Source organism: Octodon degus, unplaced genomic scaffold, assembly GCF_000260255.1.
Source record: "Octodon degus isolate 3935 unplaced genomic scaffold, OctDeg1.0 scaffold00007, whole genome shotgun sequence".
Classification (NCBI taxonomy): domain Eukaryota; kingdom Metazoa; phylum Chordata; class Mammalia; order Rodentia; family Octodontidae; genus Octodon; species Octodon degus.
In genome coordinates, this window is record NW_004524583.1 from 33,184,927 (window position 1) to 33,207,145 (window position 22,219).

Here is a 22,219-nt window from a genome sequence, read left to right on the forward strand (position 1 = left end):
AACCAAGACTAGCAGTTCACTGAGAGGTCCATTCACCTCGGTAAATATTCCACAAAATGTTAGAAGACAAAGGCAGAGAACTGTTTATCGAATGAATAAAAGAATAGATGGATAATGGATGAATAAAGACTGAGTACCGTGTTGGACGCCTCCACGTCCAGCCATGCTCTAGATAGAAGCCTACCCTGGCTCTTTCCCTTCCAGAGCAAATTACCCACAGTGCTCTTCTTCCTTGTTGCCATGGTGTTCGGTGCACACGACTGTCTCGGCATTGCCTGACTGTATTGCAGCGACAGCTTGCTGCTGGCTTTCTCACTAGTCTCTGAGCTCCTTGAAGACAGGGACCACACCCTCAGCACCCAGTGTGCTGAGCACATAGTAGGTGCTCAGGAAATGTTGGCGAAGAAGCCACATTGTCCCATCTGTTTAGAATCAACTAGATGGCACTGTGATCAGAATGGCCAAAGGGCAGCTGTCTAAGCTTGCTGTACCTTTGGGACTGCCAACAAATGTTTCAGAAGAGCCAGCTGAACTGCAGTTCTGTTGTGTAGCCAAAGAAAAGCAATCTTAACTTTATTCTTTTTTGAGACAGGGTTACACTGAGTAGTTCAGGCTGGCTTGCATTTATTTATTTATTTAGCAGGACTGGGAATTGAACTCAAGACCTTGGGCTTGCCAGGCAGGCACTTATGCATCTCCCCAGCACTTAAGCTATCTCCCCGGCCCTCAGGCTGGCTTTGAATTCATTGTGTAGTCCAGACTGTCCTTGAACTCACAGTAATTCTCATGCCCTAGCCTGCCAATGCCAAGTGCTAGGGTTGCAGACCTGTACCACCGCACCCAGATTTTAATCTCATTTTTTTGTGTCACTTTTTTTTTCTCTCTCCAGGAGACAGGGACTTGCTATGGTGTTCAGGCTGGCTTTGAACCCATTATGTAGCCTATGCTGGCTTTGAACTCATGGTGATCCTCCTGCCTCAGCAGAAGGGTTTGAAATTTTGATCCTGTGTGTTTATTCCAGTGAGCCATTTCCCCGGCCCCTCTCCCCATTCCCCTTCACTCTTTTTTTTTTTAATTTATTTGTGTGTGTGTGTGTGTGTGTGTGTGGCCAGCTCAGCCCACCAGGGGGCGGGCTGGCTGGCATGTGGTGCTGGGGGATCGAACCGCGGTCCCTGTGCTTTGCTAAGCTTGTTCTAAGTAGGCGCTTTAGACCACTGAGCCATCTCACCAGCCCTCCCCTTCACTCTTGCAATAAACTTTTGTCGCTGTCTTTGGCTTATTTCATGCAAGTCTTTGTTTTAGGTGCGGAAGGCCTGGACGCAGCTTAAGTGGCAAGAACTTTCTAATGGAACTGTAAAAACAAGGCCCTTGGCAGATGAGTCAGGCCTTTTCTCCCACTTTCCATGGCTTTACCTCCTAACCCCAGGGCTTCTACCCAACCAAGGGGACTTGGGTCACCGCCAGAGCTGGGAGACACTCGGCGCCTTTGGGCCTCCTTCCTGCTGAGCCAAGCACTGCCAGCTCTGGTGGGAAGCTGAGGGGGTGCAGGGCCGCGGACATCCGGTACGGAGAGGTGCTGCCGAAACCAGGCCCACCTCTGCTCCCTCACAGGTGCAGAGGGGCGGGGCCCGGGCCAGGGAGCCTTTGGCTGGAGACCAACAAATGCTGTCACCAAATCTGAGACGAGGTGATGGCTGGCATCTAGAAGACGTGAGCCCGGGCCCTGCTCCAGAGCTGCTCATCGGGGACGGGCAGGGCACTGCTGTGCCTCCTCAGGAGCAGGAAACCAAGTGAGCATCACTCTCCTCCCCTGGAGACAAGGCTGCCATTGGGTTAATGGCAGCTTCAAAAGCCCCAGAACAGATTCTTTCCCTATTAAAAAAATTCATTAAATAATTGCTGAGTACTGAGTTCTAGGCATATACTCGAAGATGAAAGTGCAGTCTCCATTCTCAGGGTGTTTATGGTTTAGTAGGAAAGGAGGGAAGTAAGCTGACACGCAAAACTTGCACATGAAAAAGAACATGGTCAAGCATCTGAGAGGATGAAGTACTGAAGGAAAGCAGAGTGGGGTGCTGGGGGGCTCGGCCTTCTGAAAGGGGCCTGGAATTAAATTTGGAAGACAAACGCATGACAAACACCTTGGATTCTAGGCTACCGGCAGTTTCTATGGCCACAGCCTTCCTTTCTTATCTAGGGTGGCGACAATAGCAGCAGTGACCTTTCTCAGGAGCTTGCTACTTCATGGTATCATTACCACCACCCAGAGGCGGGCGTCCTACCATCCTGTTTTATAGCTGAGGCAACTGAGACCTTAAGAGGGTGAGTAACCTAGCTGAAGTCAATCAGCTGGAAGAAGTTGGAGGTGAGGCGTGAACTCAGCTGAAATTAAATCTATAAATAACTGCTGCTTTCAGAAGTGAAACCGTCTCCACAGATTCTGGGGAAATGCTCAATTGTCCTGGAGAGCAGCCCACATTCAGGCAGGGTCTGTCTGTCTGTCTGTCTGTCTGCCTGCCTGCCTGCCTGCCTGCCTGTCTGTCTCTGCTCCTTGGAAGGGGCTGGGACCTGGGCTCTCACCCAAGTGGCTTGGCCTCGCTCTTGGTGCTAAGGCCCTCTGGCCTCCAGAGACTTTCCCGGCCCTCACAGCTATGGGGAACTCTGTCTGCTTGCCTGTAGAGATGCACCCCTCCTCCAGTGTCTCAAGGACCCGTGAACTGTTAGTGCTGATGGAAGCCTTGGTGGTGACCAGGTCCTTGCACTTCATAAGTACACACATGAACAGAGATTAATGGCAGAGCCACCAGGATGGCTTGGTTTTTAGTAAAATATCTTGTCACTAAACACCTATTTAAGGGGCCGGGGAGATGGCTCAGTGGAATAAGCACTTCCCTGGCAAGCGCAAGGGCCTGAGTTCAATCCCTGGTTCTCCAAAACACAAAACAAAACAAAACAAAACAAAACCCCCACCTATTTAAGAGTCCTTTCCCTTAACTATAAAACACAGAAAAGAATCTCACACCCATCACGTGCACATCTGAGAGGCCCCGTCAACCCTCCTCCTTTAGCCTGGTGCCCCCTGTGTGGCAGGGGCTTGAGGGTGGGTGGGGCATGCAACAGGGCAATGCCTTCCAGTGTGAGTGAGTGCAGCCTGGCTCTGCCCTCTGAGCTGCTCAGGCCAGCGGCCAGCTGTTTTGCCTGCCAACTTCCTTACTGCTCTGAGCTGCTGGCAGGCAGAGCTGAGTGAGTTTTCACCTGCTGGCTGCTTATCTGAGGCACATGATTGGTGGAGATGGGCCTTCCAGAAAGAGCGCTGCAGAGGAGGGGGGCAGCTCTGCCACAACAAGTCTGCTCCAGCCTCCCGCCTTGACCTTGACCATTCATTTAGAACAACAAGTACCTGTGCTTGGTGGCCACCAGGGCCAGGAGCAGGGAAGGCAGGGACACCTGCGGGACATGGCAGAGGGTACTTGTGAAGCCGGCTGCGCCTGGCTCAGGCCCCTAGCCCCTCAAATCATACCCGGTCCAGTTCTGGGGCTCCCCTTTCCCTCTCCCACCTTTTTTAAGCAACCTAATCTCTGGTCTGGAGAACATGGTAGGTTCCCATAGCAATGGTCCTTTTAGCTGTTTCCATGGCAACCAACACCCAGACCACTTCGTTGCTAGTCAACTGACAGCTGTAAGTGAATCGGTTTAGAAGCCAAGGGATTGGCCCAGGGATTCTCTGCAGAGAAAAAGAACCAACCACCCAAAGGACCCAACTCCTCTCAAGACTTTCGGGCAGGATCTGTGGAGGCACCGCACACATGCCAAACCTGCTGCAGCTGGCTAGCCCGAGCCTCTAAGTAAAGCACATCCCAGCCTCTAATCTGGTTCTGTCCCCTTCCGAGGGCCCTGGGCATCACTAGTTTAATGCGATTCGTAGCTGAACAACTTTCATACATGTAGCTCTCCCTTGCAGATGGTTTCAGGGTACCATGACTTTGTGCTTCTACCATCCCAGTTATTGGAGAGTAATTTGCTTTTTGGATTATAGTGGTTAATCCAGAATGATCCTAACTGCATTGACCTCATCTATTTTAAGCACCTCTCCTATGCCTGTGGGAGTCTCAGAGACCATTCTGCTTTATGAATCTTTGCAAAGCATAATCAGGATCACTCTGTTTCTTAAAAAAAAAAAAAAAAAAAAAAAAACTGGCTGAGATTACAAAATCAAGCATGTAGAATCTGAAATTACTCCATGCTCTTTGCCTTTTATTATCATGGAGCCCTCATGCTTAACTTTCCCCCAAACTGAAGATCTGAGGTGCTGTGTTCCTTTATTTTACAAGAGCTTCTCAATCTACTTAAAATTTTTTTATTAGTGCATGATTGCTATACATCACAGTTACATTTGTTTTGGGACACTGTACAAGTTTATAGCATATTTTTGTTTTGATTTATACCAATGGGAGTCTGACATCTGTCTGCCTTGGATTTGTGTAACAGTTGGGTCTCAGCCTCCAAGTCATGCAGAGGCATAGAAAAGTGATGTTGGAAACAGCGTGATCCTCCCTGTATGCCCAAGACTCAGCATCTCACCATTAATGACTGTGAACTTTCTATAGAAGACAACAATTCAAATTAATCCCCCCATGGGAAGGCCCGTGATGGCTGATGGCAGGGAGGTAGACAGCCCCAAGTAGGTAGGTCCCGCCCTTTTTTTTCCCCCCCAGTACCTGGGATTGAACTCAGGACCTTATGCTTGCCAGGCAAGCACTTATTCTACTGAGCCATCTCCCCAGCCCCACCTGCTTCTGTTCTGATGGAAGGCTACACAGTAGTTGTGCTGCCTTGCTCGGTCTTTTTTTTTTTTTTTTTAATTATTTATTTATTTTGTGTGTGTGTGGCCAGCTCAGCCCACCAGGGGGCGGGCTGGCTGGCATGTGGTGCTGGGGGATTGAACCGCGGTCCCTGTGCTTTGCTTAGCTTAGCTTGTTGTACATAGGTGCTTTAGACCACTGAGCCATCTCACCAGCCCCTTGCTTGGTCTTTTAACACAGGAGGGCAGAGGAGTGTGAAACGCAGGCTAGGTAGCTGTTAGCCCCGAAGGCTTTTTAAAATTTTTTTTTTTTTTTATGTAGAACAGGGTCAACAGGGTCTCACTACACAGATTGGATTCCTAGTGATCCTCCTGTTTTCAGCCTCCCAGCGCTGGGATTACGGGCGTGTGCCACATGCCCAATCTCAGTTACTGTCTCAGCACGCCCCACGGGCAGGGCCAGTACAGCATGCTGGGGATCGAACCCCAGTCCCTGCCTCTGCCTAAGCAGGTGCTTTAATCCACTGAGCTATCTGACCGGCCCAAGAATTTTAAAATGTGAAGACTCTTCTGTGATGAGGGAGTCCAGATACACAAAAGAAATGAGCTTTTCTAAGCCAAGAGTGGTGGCACACCCCTGTAATCCCAGCACTTGGGACGGTGAGGCAGGAGGATTGTTGTGAGTTGAGACAAGCTTGGGCTACAAAGTGAACCTACGAGGTCAGCCTGAAGGGCACAGTAAGACCCTGTCTCAAAGTCAAAAGAAAAGGGCTTTTCTAGACTCTCCGAAAGTTCCTGTGCACCGAAGATGGCCTTTTTTCCTTTTCGTGAGGTGTGTCTTATATGTAGTTTAGACTGGGTTCAAACTCACAGCATTCCTCCCGCCTCAGCCTCCTGGGTGCTGAGATTACAGGTGTGCCACCTTGCCCAGCTGTTAGCCCTTTTTCTGAGGCGCAGTACCACAAACCAGAGTGGACCTCCTGGTTTTTCTGCTATTTCTAGGTGAAGAGCAGCTTGTCTTGGAACAACAGCTGAAGATAAACAGAGTGCAGGCCACAGGTCATCGAAGCCTCTTACAGCCTCACTGCCTTCCACCCTCACCCCCCGCATCCTTCTAAAGCTGAAGCACAGGAGGAGTATTTTTATTTATTTGTGTACTTACTTACTTTTGATACCGGTGATCAAACTCAGTACCTCGTGCTTGTCACGGTGCACTTAGGCCCCTGCGCCGCCTCCTGGCCCTAAGAGGAGGTGACTTAAGGATCACACTGGGAGTCCAATATGTAGCCAAGAGCCAGGATGCAACTAAAGGCTGTTTGAAGTCAGAGATTACAGAAGTTCAGCACCTGTGGATCCCCCGATTCTGATGCGCCGAGGGTCTGCACGGGGAGAGGGGATGGCGGTCCCTCTAGACTGCACGCGACAAGTGCCATCAGCTGTAGTCCTGTTGAATGGCCGCAAAACTTGGCTGCAGAGAACCTCATTCCTGGCCCACTGCTGTCCCCTGGTGGTTTCCTAGGAAGCTCACAGGTCCAAGAAACCAAAGGTCTAGGGAAGCCAGTGGCTTGAAAGAACCAGACCACATCAGTTACTTGCTCCTGGTGTTTGCTGAACTCCACTTCATGGGAAGTGAGAAAAGTTTTTTCCTTCTACCTCAACCTAATGACACGACTTTCCCAGGTCTGGATTACTTAACTGGGTCGTGACTCGCGGGCCACCTAAAAGCCACAGTACGCAGATACAAGGCAGCCAGCTGTGTGTCCTGAGATTATACCCGTTACTCCGGGACCTAACTGGTATTACTGGGCTTGCCGCCACTTCCAGGCCTGGAGGCCTTTCTGGCCATGCTGACGGCTCCCAAACAATCGCTCAGCTGTACCCCTTCTGATGACACTACTCAGCTAGAGCACCTGCTTGCCGTTCAGGCCTGCTCAGTGGTATAGGGTTATGCACCATAAAGGAAAACAAGCTTATCTTGTTAAAAGACTAAGCAAAAAGGAAGAAAAGACAGTTTCTTCTTCTTTTTTTTTGGTGTTTTGGACACAAAGCCTCACTATGCAGCCCAGGCTGGCCTTGAACTTGAGGCCACCAACCTGCCTGCGCCTCCCGAGTGCTGAGGCGTATGCCACTCTGCCTGGGGAAATGGCAGCCCCTGAGAGTCAGGTCTTCTCTGGAGCCACAGAGCTGGGTGCCCTCCTCCATGGATCTAGGAAGCTTGTCCGAAAGAAGCAGGTAAGCACAGCCCAAACGCAGACAACTTTGCTTTTTCTTTATTTAAAGATTCAGATACAGCAAAAGATACAAGTTAATATTGTTAAAAAAAATCAAATTCTGCTAACCAAGCATTGTCTTTAATGAAAACTAGCAAAGACAGAACAAGAGACACGAGACAGCCACAGAAGAGCCAGCCAGCGGAGCGAAGTTCCTCTGTCCCACCTCTCTCCGCGGATCTCTGGGTGCACGGAGAGCAAGTCACTACTGCTGAAGCCACAGGGCTGAAGATGCTGTGTAGAGCCGGATGCACTACACTGTGAGGCACTTACAGCGGAGGGACCTGCAGGTGCAACAGCCCCAGCTGCAGAGGCGGCATGGAAGCCGCTCCCCACCGCGGGCGCCACTGCCCCAAAGCAAGCTGTCCGAGACCCCTGAGCCACTCGGCCTCGCCCCCAAGCACAAGCCATGAGGCAGTTATACCCACTCACGGTCCTACTTCCTGTCCTTGCTTTTAACTCCGCAAAGGATGCTACAAAGGCTACAGGTCTGAGCTCTCAAGAAAATGCGTCTTGGACGTTTCTGGACGTTGTGGGCATCAAACAGCAGCTCTGACTCTCCCCGCCTGCGGCACTGATTCAGCTTCAGGCCTGACTCCCCCCGTTCCCTCCCCCAGGCCCTCTTACCCGTGTGGACATAGCGGCATCACAACGTCTAGCCTTTGATCGCTACTGGGATTTCCCAGCAGAAGAGATTTTGGCTTTTGTCATCCAGAAGTGCCCATTTCACCACCAGTTTTATCTGGAGAAAAAGAATGGGGAAAAGTGAACTAGGATTGACCATAACCCACAATTGGCTTAATCGTGTTTCCCAATTATAATGAGCCACCAAATCCCTCACCCTTTTCTCCCTAAACCGTCATGAAGCCACCTTAGCATCTAGACCCTGTGGCCTCAAAGCAGAGCAAATCACTTGGGCAGCAAGCACAGAGACTGGGGTTCGATCCCTGGTACCACATGCCACGCTGGCCCTGCCCCCAGGCACACGGAGCCAGCCATGGAGACAGGGCATGGTGGGCACTGCTGTAATCCCAGCACTGGGGAGGCTGCAAACAGGAGGATCGCTACAAGTCTGAGCTGCACAGAGAGACCCTGTACAAAAACAAACAAAAAATAGTGAACCAAAAGGCTTTTCTTATGAGTTGGTGTTACTAATCTCATCAAGAATTTAGTCATGAGGGGCCGGGGAGATGGCTCAGTGGAATAAGTGCTTCCCTGGCAAGCACAAGGGTCTGAGTTCAATCCCTGGTTCCAGAAAAAAAAAAAGAATTTAGTCAATGCATCAAGTATTTCTAAAGCATTCTTCTCCTCTTTGATCAGTGGCATGTAAATAAAACCTTACTAGAATAATTTTACATTTAAATAATTTTGTGTGCATCTCACAACTGCTGGGATTACAGCACTGTTCACTCCTGTCTTTCATACTGGTTCACTCCAGTTCTGTCTGCTCACAGTGCTTGGCAGGAAAACGGGAGGCAGAAGAGGAACAGGTTAGAGGTGAAGGTAGAGCTTGGCAAAGCAAAGGGGAGAGAGCAGAGCGGAAGAGTCGCGTTTGCAGCGGTGCCTATCCCTACTGCTCTCCCCCTCGGCATCTGATAGACCAGGATTTCTGAGGATGACGCTACAGCAACCTGCATCTTCAACTATTTGGGACTCGCCTAGAGTCTTTTACACTGTCTAGGCTTTGGAGGTAGAAGACCTAGCTCTAAATCTACGCTGCCAGGTTCCTTTGTGGTGTGAACTCTGAGGCTCAATTTCTTCACCTGTAAGACAAGAGAGTACGGCCTCGGCGCAGGCAGCCGTGAGGCTCAAGCCCCTCAAGCCTCGTGCGGTGTGCACAAGTGGCATCACTAGGCTCCCAGCTAAACACCAGGCTACGGTGTAAGGACGAAGCACAGGACAGATACTACCTGCCCGGCTGCCAGATTCCTAACAGTCCCCCTCATCGCTTCCTTCCCGACAGCTGCTTAGCACCACAGAGATGAGGGCCCTTTTGCCCCTTCTTTGCTTTCTGCTCCTTGCCTCAGACTTCTAACCCAGCCCCAGGCCGCAGACGTCCTCCACAGCAGTGGCTCTTACATCAGGGTATTCACCCTTCACGGGCAGCTTATTCAGGTAGCTATAGGTCTTGTCTCTTTGGATGGGACAGCTGATTCCACTCTTACAACCGTCGGGCTCGGGAATGGGAAAGGGGATGGCGACGGAGAGCACGATGCCATGCACCACAGCCGTGCTATTTGTAGACTGAGTATCTACAAGAAGAAAGAGAATTGGGCAAGGAAGGAGTGTGCTTATAAATTCTAAATTAAATTTTCAGATTTATTCTCAAACAGCCTGGTTACTAGAAAGTCCGGAAGCATCGCCGCCTCCCCGGTGCCGTCGCCGCAGTCGTGTGAGGCTCAGCACGGTGCAAGCCCCACCAGGCAGAAGCTGCTTCCCCCCATCCACCCTGCCCCCACGCCTTCCGCTTCTCAGGAGAATCCGAGCTCCCTGGACGAATAACCTTATGCGGTGAGGCAACTGACTTTTGACGGCAAACTCTCTATTTGCTATTTATACAGGCTTCTATTAAAGTGTATCGTGTGCTTTAAATACCAGGTTCTGTGATGACACTGAGAGAGGGAACATTTCAGACACCTGGATAAGATTAAAAACAGGTACATTTCTCGGAAACCTCTAACCTCCACATCACAAGCTGGGCAGGAGGCAAAAAGCACCATGGAATTAGGGCCACCAGACCCAGGCGCTGACAGGGCATTCTGGAGGTGCAGGGCTTTTTTGTTCCTGCCTGTCTGGGGATGACTTCCGTTTAGAGAGCTCGTCCCCCCAGCTTGGCCAGGGGTACACAGCCCATGCCTCTCACTGGAGGCCTGGATTCAAACTCCAGCATGTCAGCGGCAAGTGGAGGGGAGAAAGAAAAAAGAAAGCATATACCTCCAGGTTACAGGCCGGGAGAAAAGCCAGGGAGCTCAGAGCTATAAAAGGACTTCAGCCTTCTGAACAAGACAGGGTAAGAACTGGGAGGGTCAGCAACAGAGTAGCTAGTTCCACAGGATGGAAAACTAGGAGATGACTGAGGTAGACATTCTGTCCAGAGATTAAAAAAAAAAAAAGACATTTATCTCAACTCTTGGGAATCTAGAGGCGATGGACGAAGTATAAGAGAACACTAAGCTTCAGCACTAAGTCTTCATGTAAAGAACACAACTCAGGTTTTTTGGCTGTTTCTTGGGTCCCGGGTGAGTTCCCTAACTCTCACAGGGCCTGTAAAATATGAAGTGCACCTGTTGAATGGTAGATTTCTTAAAATAACACTTTTTCCCCTGGGTTTTTTTTTTTTTTTTTTTTTTTTTTTTTTTTTTTTTGTGGCCAGCTCAGCCCACTCGGGGCAGGACTGCAGTGGCATGTGGTGCTGGGGATTGAACTGTGGTCCCTGCGCTTTGCCTAAGCAGGTACTTTAGACCACTGAGCTATCTCTCCAGCACTTCCCCTGGGTTTTTGAGGCAGGGTCTTACTGTGTAATTCAGCTGACTTTGAGCGCACTATGTAGCCCAGGATGGTCTCAAACTTGTGGTGATCCTCCTGCCTCAGCCTCGAAGTGCATGTGTCAGGATGCTCGGCAGAAATGACATTTTAGAGGAGTTTCAAAGCTTACAGAATCGGGGGCTAGGGAGATAGTTCAGTGGAATAAGTGCTTGCCTGGCAAACACAAGGTCCTGTGTTTGATCCCTGGTATCACCAAAAAATAAGTAAATAAAATTTTTAAAAACTCATTAAAAAAAACCCCAACAACGAAGCTTACGGAACCGGGTCTACAGCCATACCACCCTGAACACACCTGGTCTGGTCTGACCCTGGAAGCTAAGCAGGTAGGGCCTGCTGTGCAACAGGAGCCAAGACAGGAGAGAGACAAGACAACCCTAGGCGGGAAATCCCTCAGTGGAAGCCCATCTGACCATGGATCTGGAGAAGGGGGCGTGGGGACCCAGGGAGCAAAGCGTGGCTGAGGCATGGGGAACGCTGGAGGCCAGAGGGCCCGACCGCCACCTTCTCGGCGCGCACAGCCCCTCGGACCTCTCAACAGTTGATGCTCACGTTCTGCTTTCCTACAAATCTCAGGGCAAAAGCCATGTGTACTCACTGCTGGTAAAGGTCACATTGACACTGTAGGTCTGTCCTTTGTTCAGTTCACACGGTTGGGTGGGACACGGGCTCACATTCACCTCCTTTATAACTCCAACCTGAGATCCTAAAAAAATAAAAGGCATTGGACTAGGAGGAAGGGCAGACCAGGGAGGCCGTCCACTGCCTCTGGGCCGGTGCGCCCCTCTCCTTTTGGAGTGCATTCATTCACTTCTGCTTCTCTGTGACGGACCTTCAGGACAGTGTGCAATTCAAGGAAGAATGTGGCAGCGAGGTGGTGGCACACACCTGTAATCCCAGCACTCGGGAGGCTGAGGCAGGAGGGTTGCAAGTTTGAGGCAATCTACACAGTGAGTTCCAGGCTACCCTGAACTACAGAGAAAACACTCAAACAAATCAACACAAAATGAGAATCTTGGTTTGCCTTATTCCAAAAATCATAACCTATAAATTAGACCAAATGGATGTGGTTCATTTCCTGATGAAGACGAAGTTAGTATTTGTCAGATATCCAGAGACCATGTGCAAAAGATTAAAGGGATTAAATTATAACCCAAGAAGGGTCCGGGAGATGGCTCAGTGGAATAAGCACTTCCCTGGCAAGCGCAAGGGCCTGAGTTTAATACCTGGTCCTGAAAAAAAAAATATCTATATCTATATCTATATCTATATCTATAGATATCTACACCTATATCTATATCCCAAGAAACTCAGAAGGGGCCTAGATGTTTAAAAGTTTTATTTGTATTAGTGCATGTTTGTAGTACACAACGATTACATTCGTCATGGGGGGTTGGGACATTTATATACTATCTCTTATTTCTTACTTCCTTTTTTGCTCCCTGCTCCTAGATTGTTCTTTTTTAAAATTCTTGTGGCAGTCTCACTTGTACTTCAGGCCAATCCTGCACTCACTAGTGAGGCAGCCTAGGCTGGCTTTGAACTTGCAGTGATTCTCCTGCCTCAGCTTCCCAAGTGCTGGGATTATAGGCATGCACAACCAAACCTGGCTGCTCTAGAATCTTGTATTGCATTCCCTCCTTTTTTTTTTTTTGTACTTTAGGGAAGGGTCTACAAGGTGTACAGGGTCTCACTAATAGATCGGACTCATAGTGATCTGCCTATTTACAGCCTCCCAAGAGCTGGGATTACAGACACATGCCACCACGCCCAGTCACCTCCATGCACAGTCTCTCAGCGCACCCAGGGGGCAGGGCAGGCCCCAGCCCCTGGGCCTCTCGCAGGAGCTTTAGTCTGCTGAGCTATTTGGCCGGTCACTGTATTGCATTCCTAATGCTAGAGGTCATGGTTTAAACTCAAACCTTGAACATGTTGTCATCAGCCAGGTGGCTCGCACCTGTAATCCCACTACTTGGGAGGCTGCGGCAGAAGGATCTTTCTGAGTTCAAGACCAGCTTATACTACAAAGTGAGCTCAAGGCCAGCCTCAACTGCATAGAGAGACTGTGTCAAAAAGATAAGAAAAAAAAAGATGAGTGTAATTATCAAGCATTGAAAACATGTACTAGTTAAAATAAAGAATAAGAAAACTCAGTAAGAAAAAAAAAAAAAGATAAAAAGACCGGAAAAAGAAAGAAAGAGGGCTGGTGAGATGGCTCAGTGGTCTAAAGCACCTACTTAGAACAAGCTAAGCTCAGCAAAGCACAGGGACTGCGGTTCAATCCCCCAGCACCACATGCCAGCCAGCCCTGCCCCCTGGTGGGCTGAGCTGGCCACACACAGACATTAAATAAATAAATATATTGAAAAAAAAAGAAAAAAAGAAAAGAAAGAAAGAAAATGCTGGCCTCAATCTTCTTCTGAATGTCTTGTTAAAATATTCTTGTGGAGCCGGGGAGATGGTTCAGTGGAATAAGCACTTGCCTGGCAAGCACAAGGACCTGAGTTCAATCCCTGGTTCTGAAAAAAAAAAAAAAAAAAGGAGAAAAAAAAAAAAAAAAAAAAAAAAAAAAAAAAAAAAAAAAATTCTTGTTTTCCATTTCATTTTCTACCAGAGATGAACATGAAAATCTTAACTGCAAGCTGTATGCTGGGGGCTGGGATGAGTGCATGGGCGTTTTATGCAAAAACAGCTGGCAGGCAACCCTGGTGGCCCAACTGCACCAAGGAAGACAGAGAGCAGGGCCCATCTTTCTACCTCTGCAACAGCAAAGGCTGCCTTAGGGAGTTTGGAGCTTGTGGGAAAGTCTGACAGAACCTAAAATAGAAACCCCCTTACAGTTTTGCTCCCCTCTCCCAGTCTCAGCCCCCACCTCACTCATGTTTAGGCCCTAAGGAAGCTGTACTTTGGGAGCAAAGAAGAAGGGGAGCTGAAGCACTTGATCCTTTTTTTTTGGCAGCACCAGGGATTGAACTCAGGCCCTTGCACTTGCCAGGGAAGCGCTTATTCCACTGAGCCATCTCCCCGGCCCCTTGAAGCACTTGAGAAGATCAAAAACCCTACAATCTACCCTCTTTATTTTAGAGGTTAGAAAACAAAAGCATTAAGACTATCACGACTTCAGAATCAAAGAAAACAATCCTAACATTAATTTGGAGCCAAAAAAGACCTAGACTAGCAAAAGTAATTCTGGGCACCAAAGGCAAGAAGGGGCGTCACCATGCTTGACTGGCAATCATACTACGAAGCTATCACAATGCGCATGGCATGGCACTGGCAAAAGACAGATTCAAGGACAGCTGGCACAGGCTCGGAGATGCAGAAACAACTCCAGACAGCTTAGCCCCCTTTCTCTGACAAAAAAGCCAAAAATCTTTACTGAAAGAAAGCCTGTTTAATAAATGGTGCTGGAAAAACTTGCTTTCCACATGCTGAAGATTAAAACTAGATCCACATCTTTTACCATGCACTAAACAAAAATTGAAATGGATCAAAGATCTATATATTAAGACAGAAACGATTTACTGGAAGACAAAATAGGTAGAACCTTGAAGACATAGGTGTAGGCAGACTTGATGAATAAAACCCCAGTAACATAGGAACTTTTTTCTTTTTGACATAACCGGGGATTGAACTCAGGCCTTTGTGCTTGCCAGGCAAGCGCTTATTCCACTGAGCCATCTCCCCCGCCCAACATAGAACTATTACAAAGCATCAACAACTGGGATCTCATCTTCTTATAAAGCTTTTACACAGCAAAAGAAACCACCAATAAAGGGTAAAGACCACCTAATTTTTTTTTTTTTGTGGAGCTGGGGGTTGAACTCAGACTCTTGTGCTTGCCAGGGAAGTGCTTATTCTACTGAGCCATCTCCCTGGCCCCCTTCCTAAAAATTTTAAAACAAAAATTACTGTGCCTTTTTCATGTTTTGGAACAGGCAGATCTAAAACTCAATGTTTAATGTGGAAATTACTTTTGCCAGGTGTAGCTCCGATAAAGCACTAATACATAGAATATTTAAAGAACTCAAAAAAATCAGACCCTCCAGATTTACAGACTCATTCCAAAAGTGGGCCTCTGAAATGAACAGACACTTCTCAGGTGAAATAGAAATAGCAAATAAATACATAGCAAAAATGTTTAATGGCACTGGTCATTCAAGAGATGCAGGGCCGGGGAGATGGCTCAGTAGAATAAGCGCTTGATATCGCTTCTCGGCCTTTTGGCTAAGATCAAGTGTAGAATAAGCACTTGACTGGCAAGTGCAAGGCCTGAGTTCAATAAAGAGAGAGAGAGAGAGAGAGAGAGAGAGAGAGAGAGAGAGAGAGAGAGAGAGAGAGAGAGAGACAAACTAAAATAGTGCTGAGATTCCATCTCACCCCAGAAAAAATGGCTATGATCAAGAAATCAACCAATAACAAGTGCTGGTGGGATCGTGGGCAAAAAGGAACCCTTTTCTACTGTTGGTGGGAGTGTAGCCCGGCGCGACCACCATGAAAATCAGTGTGGAGACTCCTCAAAAAGCTAAAACTAAAGGTCCCATTCAATCCAGCTTTTTCCTTCTTAGTATTTTCCCAAAAGAATTAAAAGCATCATACCCAAGCAATATATGCACACATGTTCACAGCAGCAGCCTGCAGTTGCTAAATCTTGGAAACTGCCCACACGCTCATCAACCAAAGAGTAGGCTTGAGACGCTTCTAGCTGAATGGACGCACCTTGAGAACACACTCTCGGGTGAAATACAGACACACATGTATAAATACTGCAATTATATCCTTGGTGTGAGACACCAAAAGTGTCAATAAGGATGTGTGACACGTACTGTGAAATAGGAAGAAAATGTTCAAAGGGAAGGGGAACTAGGGAGGAGAAATGGGAAAAGAAAGGAAGGGGAAGTGGGGCCGGGGAGAGAGCTCAGTAAAGCTCTGGCAAGTGCAGGGCCCTGAGTTTGATCCCCACGTACCACCACAAAAAAAAGGGGGGGAATTAGAAAAGGAAAAACTGGAAACAAAGATTTTGTAAATGAGGGAGAGGCTGAAAGGAAGACAGGGGTATGGGAAAAAAGTAGCAAGCTATATCACGCACAGGTACAAAGTCCCTATGATGAATGTGATCGCTGTATATACCTAAAATGTACTGATAACAATTTTGGGATTTTTTTTTCTTTTTTTTGCTCCGAATGCCTTCAGGACGGGTTTGGCTGGCTTGAGTTGTGGGGATCAAACCGCAGCAACCTGAGCCGGACTGCTTTGTTGAAGCAGCCACTTAAAGAACTGAGCTAAGGGGCAGGCCCCCTAAAAATTTTAAAATAAAAAAAAAAAATTACTGTGACTTTTCCATGTTTTGGAAAAGGCAGATCTAAGACTCAAGGAATTGGCCTCACTTGGCCTCCCCTTCTTCCCCCTCTAGGACAGGTGACGCAACAGAGCCAGCTCTCAGGGAAGCGTCTGGAGCACCGGCGGCGTGCGGTCGTCCTTATCACCGCCCTGAGACGCAGCCCATGAGTTTTAACCTGGAGCAGCTGCTCTAGGACGGCCAGCAAGTCCCCTTGTAACACCAAGGCTGAGCTGCTTTCTCTGCAAGACTTCACCGACAGTGACTCTATTTGTCCCTAGTAATATGCACTCCATCTCCAAAGCAGAATGCATGAAGGCAGCAGGCGGAGGGTACAGAGTGTGCTGTGCAGCCACTGATTAGCTCCACACTGTGAAAGCACAATGGGAACAGAGCCGCCCATGCAGAGCACCTCGTCCATTCGGCCTGTTCCTGCCCTTAGGCTCAAGAGTCCCTCAGAACCACTTCTACCATCGCGTGACCAACTGCCCCACCTTGGTCTGTACAGGACAGTCTAGTCTCCTGCCCTCTGGCTTTCTCCCCACAGCAAAAGTTCACCAGCTCTCACTCTCACCTGTCCCATCTTCCCCAAATATTATGAAGCTGTTGAAAATCATTGCTAAAAAAAAAAAATCCTTTTCAATTTGGGCTGGCCAAATAGCTCAGCGGATTAAAGTGCTTGCTTAGGCAGATGCAGGGGCCAGGAGTTTGATCCTGGGGCCTGCCCCCAGGGTGCACCTGTAATCCCAGCACTTGGGAGGCTGTAAATAGGAGGTACGAGTATGATCTCTGCAGTGAGACCCTGTAGATCCTGTAGACCTTGTCCTAAAATGAAAAAAAAGAAAAAAAAAAAAAAAAGAAAATCATTGCTTACATCATGCGTCCAGCTTCTATCTGCTTATTTAAAGGCTGTGTAGTGCTTACAGCTTTTTCAATTTTTTTTTTTTCCCCCTAACAAGAGGTTCCTGGACTTCAGTACAACAAAGCCCTCTGCTCTAACCTGCAAACACTGCAAAACTAAAGTTGGCCTGGTCCCTCTCATTTCTCACTTGAGAAATCCCACTCTGAAGAAAGTGGGTTTAGAGTGGACTGTAAAATCTTTTGATGTGGGTGCACAAGTTTTTACATTGTATTTCTCAATTCAAAAATAAACGGGAGAGTCTAGTGTGGTGGCCCATTCCTGTAATCCCAGCACTTGGGAGGCTGAGCCAGGATGATCACTTCAAGTTTGAGGCCAGTTTGGGCTACATAGTGAGTTCAAGAACTATATATAAAAAACAACAACAAAAAAGACCCAAAAATGTAAATTGAAAATCTATGATAGGAATTCTTCAAAAAGGTCATTCCATAGGTTGTATTCTGTTCTTTTTGCCCCCAAATAGAAAAAGTTACAATTTCAGTTTTCCCCCCTTCCCTCCCTCTCTGCCTCCCTCCCTCCCTCCTCTTCTCCCTCTCTGCCGGCCCTTGCTTTCCTTTCCTTTCTCCTTTCCTTCACAAAGACCCACCAGTTTCCTGCTGCTCATGAGCAGTGAGATCTTGGGCAAGTTACTCTGTGTGCCTTTGCTTCTGCTTCTGTAAAAGGCGGAAGACTGAATGAGTTAATAAAGTTAACAGTGTTGTCTTCCAAACGCTGGCCCCTAGGTTTAGCGGAGGGTGAGGCGGTAGGCAGACACACAGATGCCTCTTTCCAGCTCTGGTCTCCTGCCTCAAGGAAACAGCATCTCTTAAGCATTAACAGGCCAGAGGTCTTTGCTCTTCAGTCATTCCGATCCCCCTCTCCCCAACCTGGATTTTTTTTTTTTTTTTTTTGTCTTTTTGAGGCAGAGTTTCACTATCCAGCTCAGGCTGGCCTTCAAATGATCCTCCTGCCTCAGCCTCCCAAGTGCTGAGATTACAGGCATGCACCACCGCGCCCAGCTTCCAACCTCGTCTTGGTTACTTTGCTATGTGACTTTAGGCAGGTTAATGATTCTGGAAATCAACGACTGACTAGCTGACTTTCATGTTTCCTTTTGGCTCAGGTATTTTTACAACATCAGTATCATTGCACCTTTCCACCTCCAACACAACTGTACAGTTCTGCTCCAACAATTAATTCTACAGACTTGACTGACTGAACTCAGAATTTCTATGCCTGCTGCCTTTCTTGCTTGTTTTGAGAAAAGGTCTCACTATGTAGCTCTGGCTAGCCTAGAACCCACCGCCATCCTCCTGCCCCAGCCTCCTGAGTGCTGGGATTACAGGCGTTCGCCACCATGTCCGGCTGCTTGTCGCATTTTCCGACAAAGATTCCAACCACAGCGTTGAGAGGGGCTGATGCGTCACAAGACATGGTCAGACACATGAGCTTTACAGGGGGAGAGCTAGGAATCTGACTGATCCAGCAAACTGACCCCAAACTCCTGTCTAAAGGAAGATACTCTGTAACACAATAAATCATGAAAACAGGAATTGAATTCCGACTTGTCAGCAAAAGGGAAACTAAGAAAGGCGGAGGGATCGGGGGCGCGGGTGGGGAGCGGGCGGGCTAACCCCAGAAAGGCGGGCGTAAGAATCTCAACTCCAGCGCCGGGTTGAGACGCCTGCCCTTCGAACTTTAGACAACTTCGGCAAGAGGTCCACTTCAGGGGCGACCAGGGACCCCCAAAGCACTCGCTGCCAGCAAAGAGCCACAGCTGTGTGCCGCCGCGTTTCCTCGAGGCTGGTCCCTTCGGCCCCCGCCAGCCCACCCGCTCCGGGGAACGCGCGCCGCGACGGCCCGGGCTTCCGGGAGCGCGCGGCCGGGGCTCACCGCAGTCCTTGTACTGCACGCGCTCGGCCCGGCCGGCGGAGACGCACACCAGGAGCAGGAGGGCGGCGGCCAGGAGACCCATGGCGCACGGCGAGGACCCCGGCTCCAGGAAAGAAGCGGCGGCCGCGGTCACAAGATAAAGTTGTAGGGGCTGGCCCGGGGAGGAGCCCAGTCGGGCCACCGGTCCCCAGCGAACACCACGGAGGCCCGCCCCGGCCCGCCCCCGGCCCCGAGCCCGCCCCGAGCCCGCTCGCGGTCTCCGCCCATCGGCCAATCCGCGGCTAGGCGGGCGAACTCGTAGCCCCGCCCCGACGCGGCTGCATTGGCGCGCCTAACTTCCGCCGGGGGCAGCTCTGACCAATCAAGCCCCGGTTTGCCCTGAACTGACCAATAGACATGCATGAGGGGCGGGTCTCCTTGAGGTCCCGCCCACAGACTTCCCCCTTTTCCTCCGAGTCCCGGCTGAGGCAGGAATGAGGGAGCTGCGCGGGGCGGGGTTTGTGGGGCAAGATGGCGGCCGCGCGGGCTCCGTCCCTAACGGCATTGGTGCTGAGAGCGCTCGTTCCCTGGCGGAGGGGCAGGTGCCGAACACTTGTAACTTGCTCTCAGCAGAGATGGGAGGGGAGGGCCTGGCGCGAGACAGTCAGGCGGAGTATCGGTGTGCGGGACGCCGTCGCGTTAGGGTCTCCGGCTGCCCCTTCTCCCGAACCCATCTTTCCTCCTTGTGCGACAGGGTCCTCGAGGCGTCAGCGGAGCGGCAGGCGCGTCGGGGAGCGTCGTCCTCCAGTCCCGAGGCTGGCGAGGGGCAGATCCGCCTCACGGACAGCTGCGTCCAGGTAGGCGGACGCGGGGCCCCCGTCGCGCGCGCCTCGCGCTTCGCAGCTCCTCATCGGCTTTCTGCTTTTCAGAGGCTTCTGGAAATCACCGAAGGGTCAGAGTTCCTCCGGCTGCAGGTGGAGGGAGGTGGATGCTCCGGGTTCCAGTACAAATTTTCCCTGGATACCGTTATCCACCCGGACGACAGGCAAGGAGGATGGGGTGGGCCTCGGGGAGGGGTGGGCGCGCCTCCAGTTCGGCGCGGACTGCTGCGGCAGATCCAGAGACGAGCTAAAAATAGCGTCCATCGCACGCCGAGAAGTGGCCGCTGCCTAGGTCGCGGCAAAGACGGGAGAGAGCCCCGCTGGACTAGAGTGAAAAGCCTGAGTTCTTAAACTTGTTTTTCAGTATTCAGTCCATTGATCCTAAGGAGAAAATCCGCGCCTCTTAGCGGTAACAAGGAGTGTTTGCCCTGTACTTCAGAAGCGAGAGCGGCTGCGCCCCTGGCCTGGGCCGGCTTTGGTGTCCGCCGCGTTCACTGCTGTCTCCTCCTGTCTTTGCAGGGTATTTGAACAGGGTGGGGCGAGAGTGGTGGTTGACTCTGATAGCCTGGCCTTCGTGAAAGGCGCCCAGGTGGACTTCAGCCGAGAGCTGATCCGAAGCTCGTTCCAGGTGTTGAACAATCCTCAAGCGCAACAAGGCTGCTCCTGTGGGTCATCCTTCTCTATCAAACTCTGACAAGATGACAGGGCACCCTGAGATTGTCAGCCGCTGCACTAAGCTGAGAAACCCAGGGTTAGTAGAATTCTAGAAGTTTCTAATCATATCCTTCTCTCAGTGTTATTTTCCTTAATTTAAGAGTGTGTGAAGCTTTCACACTTGGCCAGAATCACCTTCCTCCATCTGCCCTCCATATGATGCTAAGGCCAAGCTTCCAAATGTTGTTACCTCGGGTTTAATTACTGGTTGAAACCCAATACAGTCAGGCGTGGTGGCACACACTTGTAATCCTAACACTTGGGAGGCTGAGGCAGGAAGATTGTTGCTAGTTCAAGGCCAGCCTGTGCTACATGGTGAGTATAGGACCAGCCTAAACTACATAGCAAGACAGTATCTGGAAAACAAAAAGACCTAATATTATGTACAGAGCCTCAAAGCCTCCAGATTTGGAGTGACTTCTTCGGCCTTCAGAATTGCTTGTACATATTTGTATAATGATATATAAAAACCTCATTTTAAAAAAGGTTCTTACTGTTTTTTAAGTCACAATCACAAATTAGTTAGGTTGAGCGTGGTTCGAAGGCCCGAACAGATGAAAAAGACAAATGAAATGTAGTCTTACGTTTTACACATCTTGAGTGTGTTACTGACTTTCCTGTTTTCTAACCGCTTGGTAGGCAGATACCATACTTAGCGTACTTGTCAGTCTGTAGGACTCATGAAACCAGGAGCCTATCCACCAGAAGTCTTGGACCAAACCCCTGCTGATACCTGAATTACTTGAAAAATAGCTTCTCTGTGCCCAGGATATGTTGCTTCACCCATCTTGTGGAAAGTGCTTTGGTCTTACCCAGAGCAGGAAGTAGTTGCTTCACTATTGTAGATAATAGGTAATGATCTCTTGGGTTACCGGATGAAATGCGGGATGCCAAGTTATATTTGAATTTCAGAAAAGCAGTCACCTTTTCAGTGTGTTTTTAAAAAAATCTAATATATATTATGTCTCATCACAACTGGGTTGATTCTGGAAGTTATTTGATAAGTCCATCTTTTCCTTGGGACCCTAAAAGTTTGTTATAGCAAAAATGTGCTGAACTGGGTAAGAATTAAAGTTATTTAGTAAGAAAACTTGCCATTAAAAAAAAAATGGAAATGTGAGAAAACCTAGACCTCCTGGCATGATGGTACACCTGCAGTCTCAGTGCTCAAGAGACTGAAGCGGGCTGGCCTCACATTTGAGGCCAGACTGAACTACATAGTGAGGTCCTGTCTCAAAAGAAGAGCTTGAATTTAGTGGAAACAACCCCATCATGTAGTTGAAGCAGATTCTTTATTTTTTGTTTTGGTACTGGGAATTAAACTCAGAACCTCTTGCTTGCCAGGCAGGCACTGTGCCCCTGAGATATAGCCCCAGTCTGCAGTATTTTTTATTAAAAATTAGTTCTTTCATTACTAACCAATCCTGGTTTTTAATACAGGTAGTCCCCCTTATCCAAAATAGTGGGACCACCCAGATGCAGAGACGCTCGCCTTCTAATCCCAGCACTCAAGAGGCTGCGGCAGGAGCACTGCCGCCAGTGTGAGGCCAGCCGGGGCCACTATGCAGTGGGTGGAGGGCACCCCATCTCAGCAACACAAGTTGGGCCCCTAAGTACTTCGGATGTGCATACACGTATGTGATATGCTGGGCATGGAACTGCAGTCTAAGCAGGAAATTCATTTACATTCCCGAAGGCGGTGGGACGCAGTGATCCTCATCACGTTCATGAGCCATGGTTGCGTGGCGTATTTTCCACTCAAGCCATCACATTGGTGCTCCAAGTTTAGGATTTTAGAGCATTTTGGATTTTGGGTTAGGGATGTTAAGTCTACTATGCCTTGGCAAGGTAGAAATGTGATTTTTTTTGGTGCTGGTGATTGAACTCAGGTCCTGCCACTGA

The 22,219-nt window shown here is 49.2% G+C and overlaps 2 protein-coding genes across 2 annotated transcripts; one reads left to right on the plus strand and one right to left on the minus strand.

The window, feature by feature from the left end:
- Positions 1–7,050: 7,050 nt before the first annotated feature.
- Npc2 (NPC intracellular cholesterol transporter 2) lies at positions 7,051–18,903 on the minus strand. The gene is made up of 5 exons (XM_004624858.2): positions 18,744–18,903; positions 11,213–11,320; positions 9,151–9,323; positions 7,699–7,813; positions 7,051–7,355 (listed from the first exon to the last, which is right to left on the minus strand). Exons 1-4 carry the CDS (start codon positions 18,823–18,825, stop codon positions 7,727–7,729), a joined length of 450 nt encoding a protein of 149 aa, XP_004624915.1. The 5' UTR covers positions 18,826–18,903; the 3' UTR covers positions 7,051–7,355; positions 7,699–7,726.
- A 324-nt stretch (positions 18,904–19,227) lies between these two features.
- Isca2 (iron-sulfur cluster assembly 2) lies at positions 19,228–20,616 on the plus strand. Its single transcript, XM_004624859.2, has 4 exons — positions 19,228–19,324; positions 19,477–19,579; positions 19,652–19,767; positions 20,123–20,616. The coding sequence occupies exons 1-4, from the start codon at positions 19,254–19,256 to the stop codon at positions 20,295–20,297; spliced, it is 465 nt and encodes a 154-aa protein (XP_004624916.1). The 5' UTR covers positions 19,228–19,253; the 3' UTR covers positions 20,298–20,616.
- Positions 20,617–22,219: the final 1,603 nt, after the last annotated feature.

Bases quoted from the DNA above. Each gene is read 5' to 3' on its own strand.
- Npc2 (XM_004624858.2), bottom strand. From the start codon at position 18,825: ATGGGTCTCCTGGCCGCCGCCCTCCTGCTCCTGGTGTGCGTCTCCGCC. The intron at 9,324-11,212 runs GTGAGTACACAT...TTCTTCTTGTAG, and splicing joins CAATGTGACCTTTACCAGCA to ATACTCAGTCTACAAATAGC. The intron at 7,814-9,150 runs GTAAGAGCCACT...CTTTTTCTCCAG, and splicing joins TGAAGGGTGAATACCCTGAT to ATAAAACTGGTGGTGAAATG.
- Isca2 (XM_004624859.2), top strand. From the start codon at position 19,254: ATGGCGGCCGCGCGGGCTCCGTCCCTAACGGCATTGGTGCTGAGAGCG. The intron at 19,325-19,476 runs GTGCCGAACACT...CTTGTGCGACAG, and splicing joins GTTCCCTGGCGGAGGGGCAG to GGTCCTCGAGGCGTCAGCGG. The intron at 19,768-20,122 runs GCAAGGAGGATG...CTGTCTTTGCAG, and splicing joins GTTATCCACCCGGACGACAG to GGTATTTGAACAGGGTGGGG.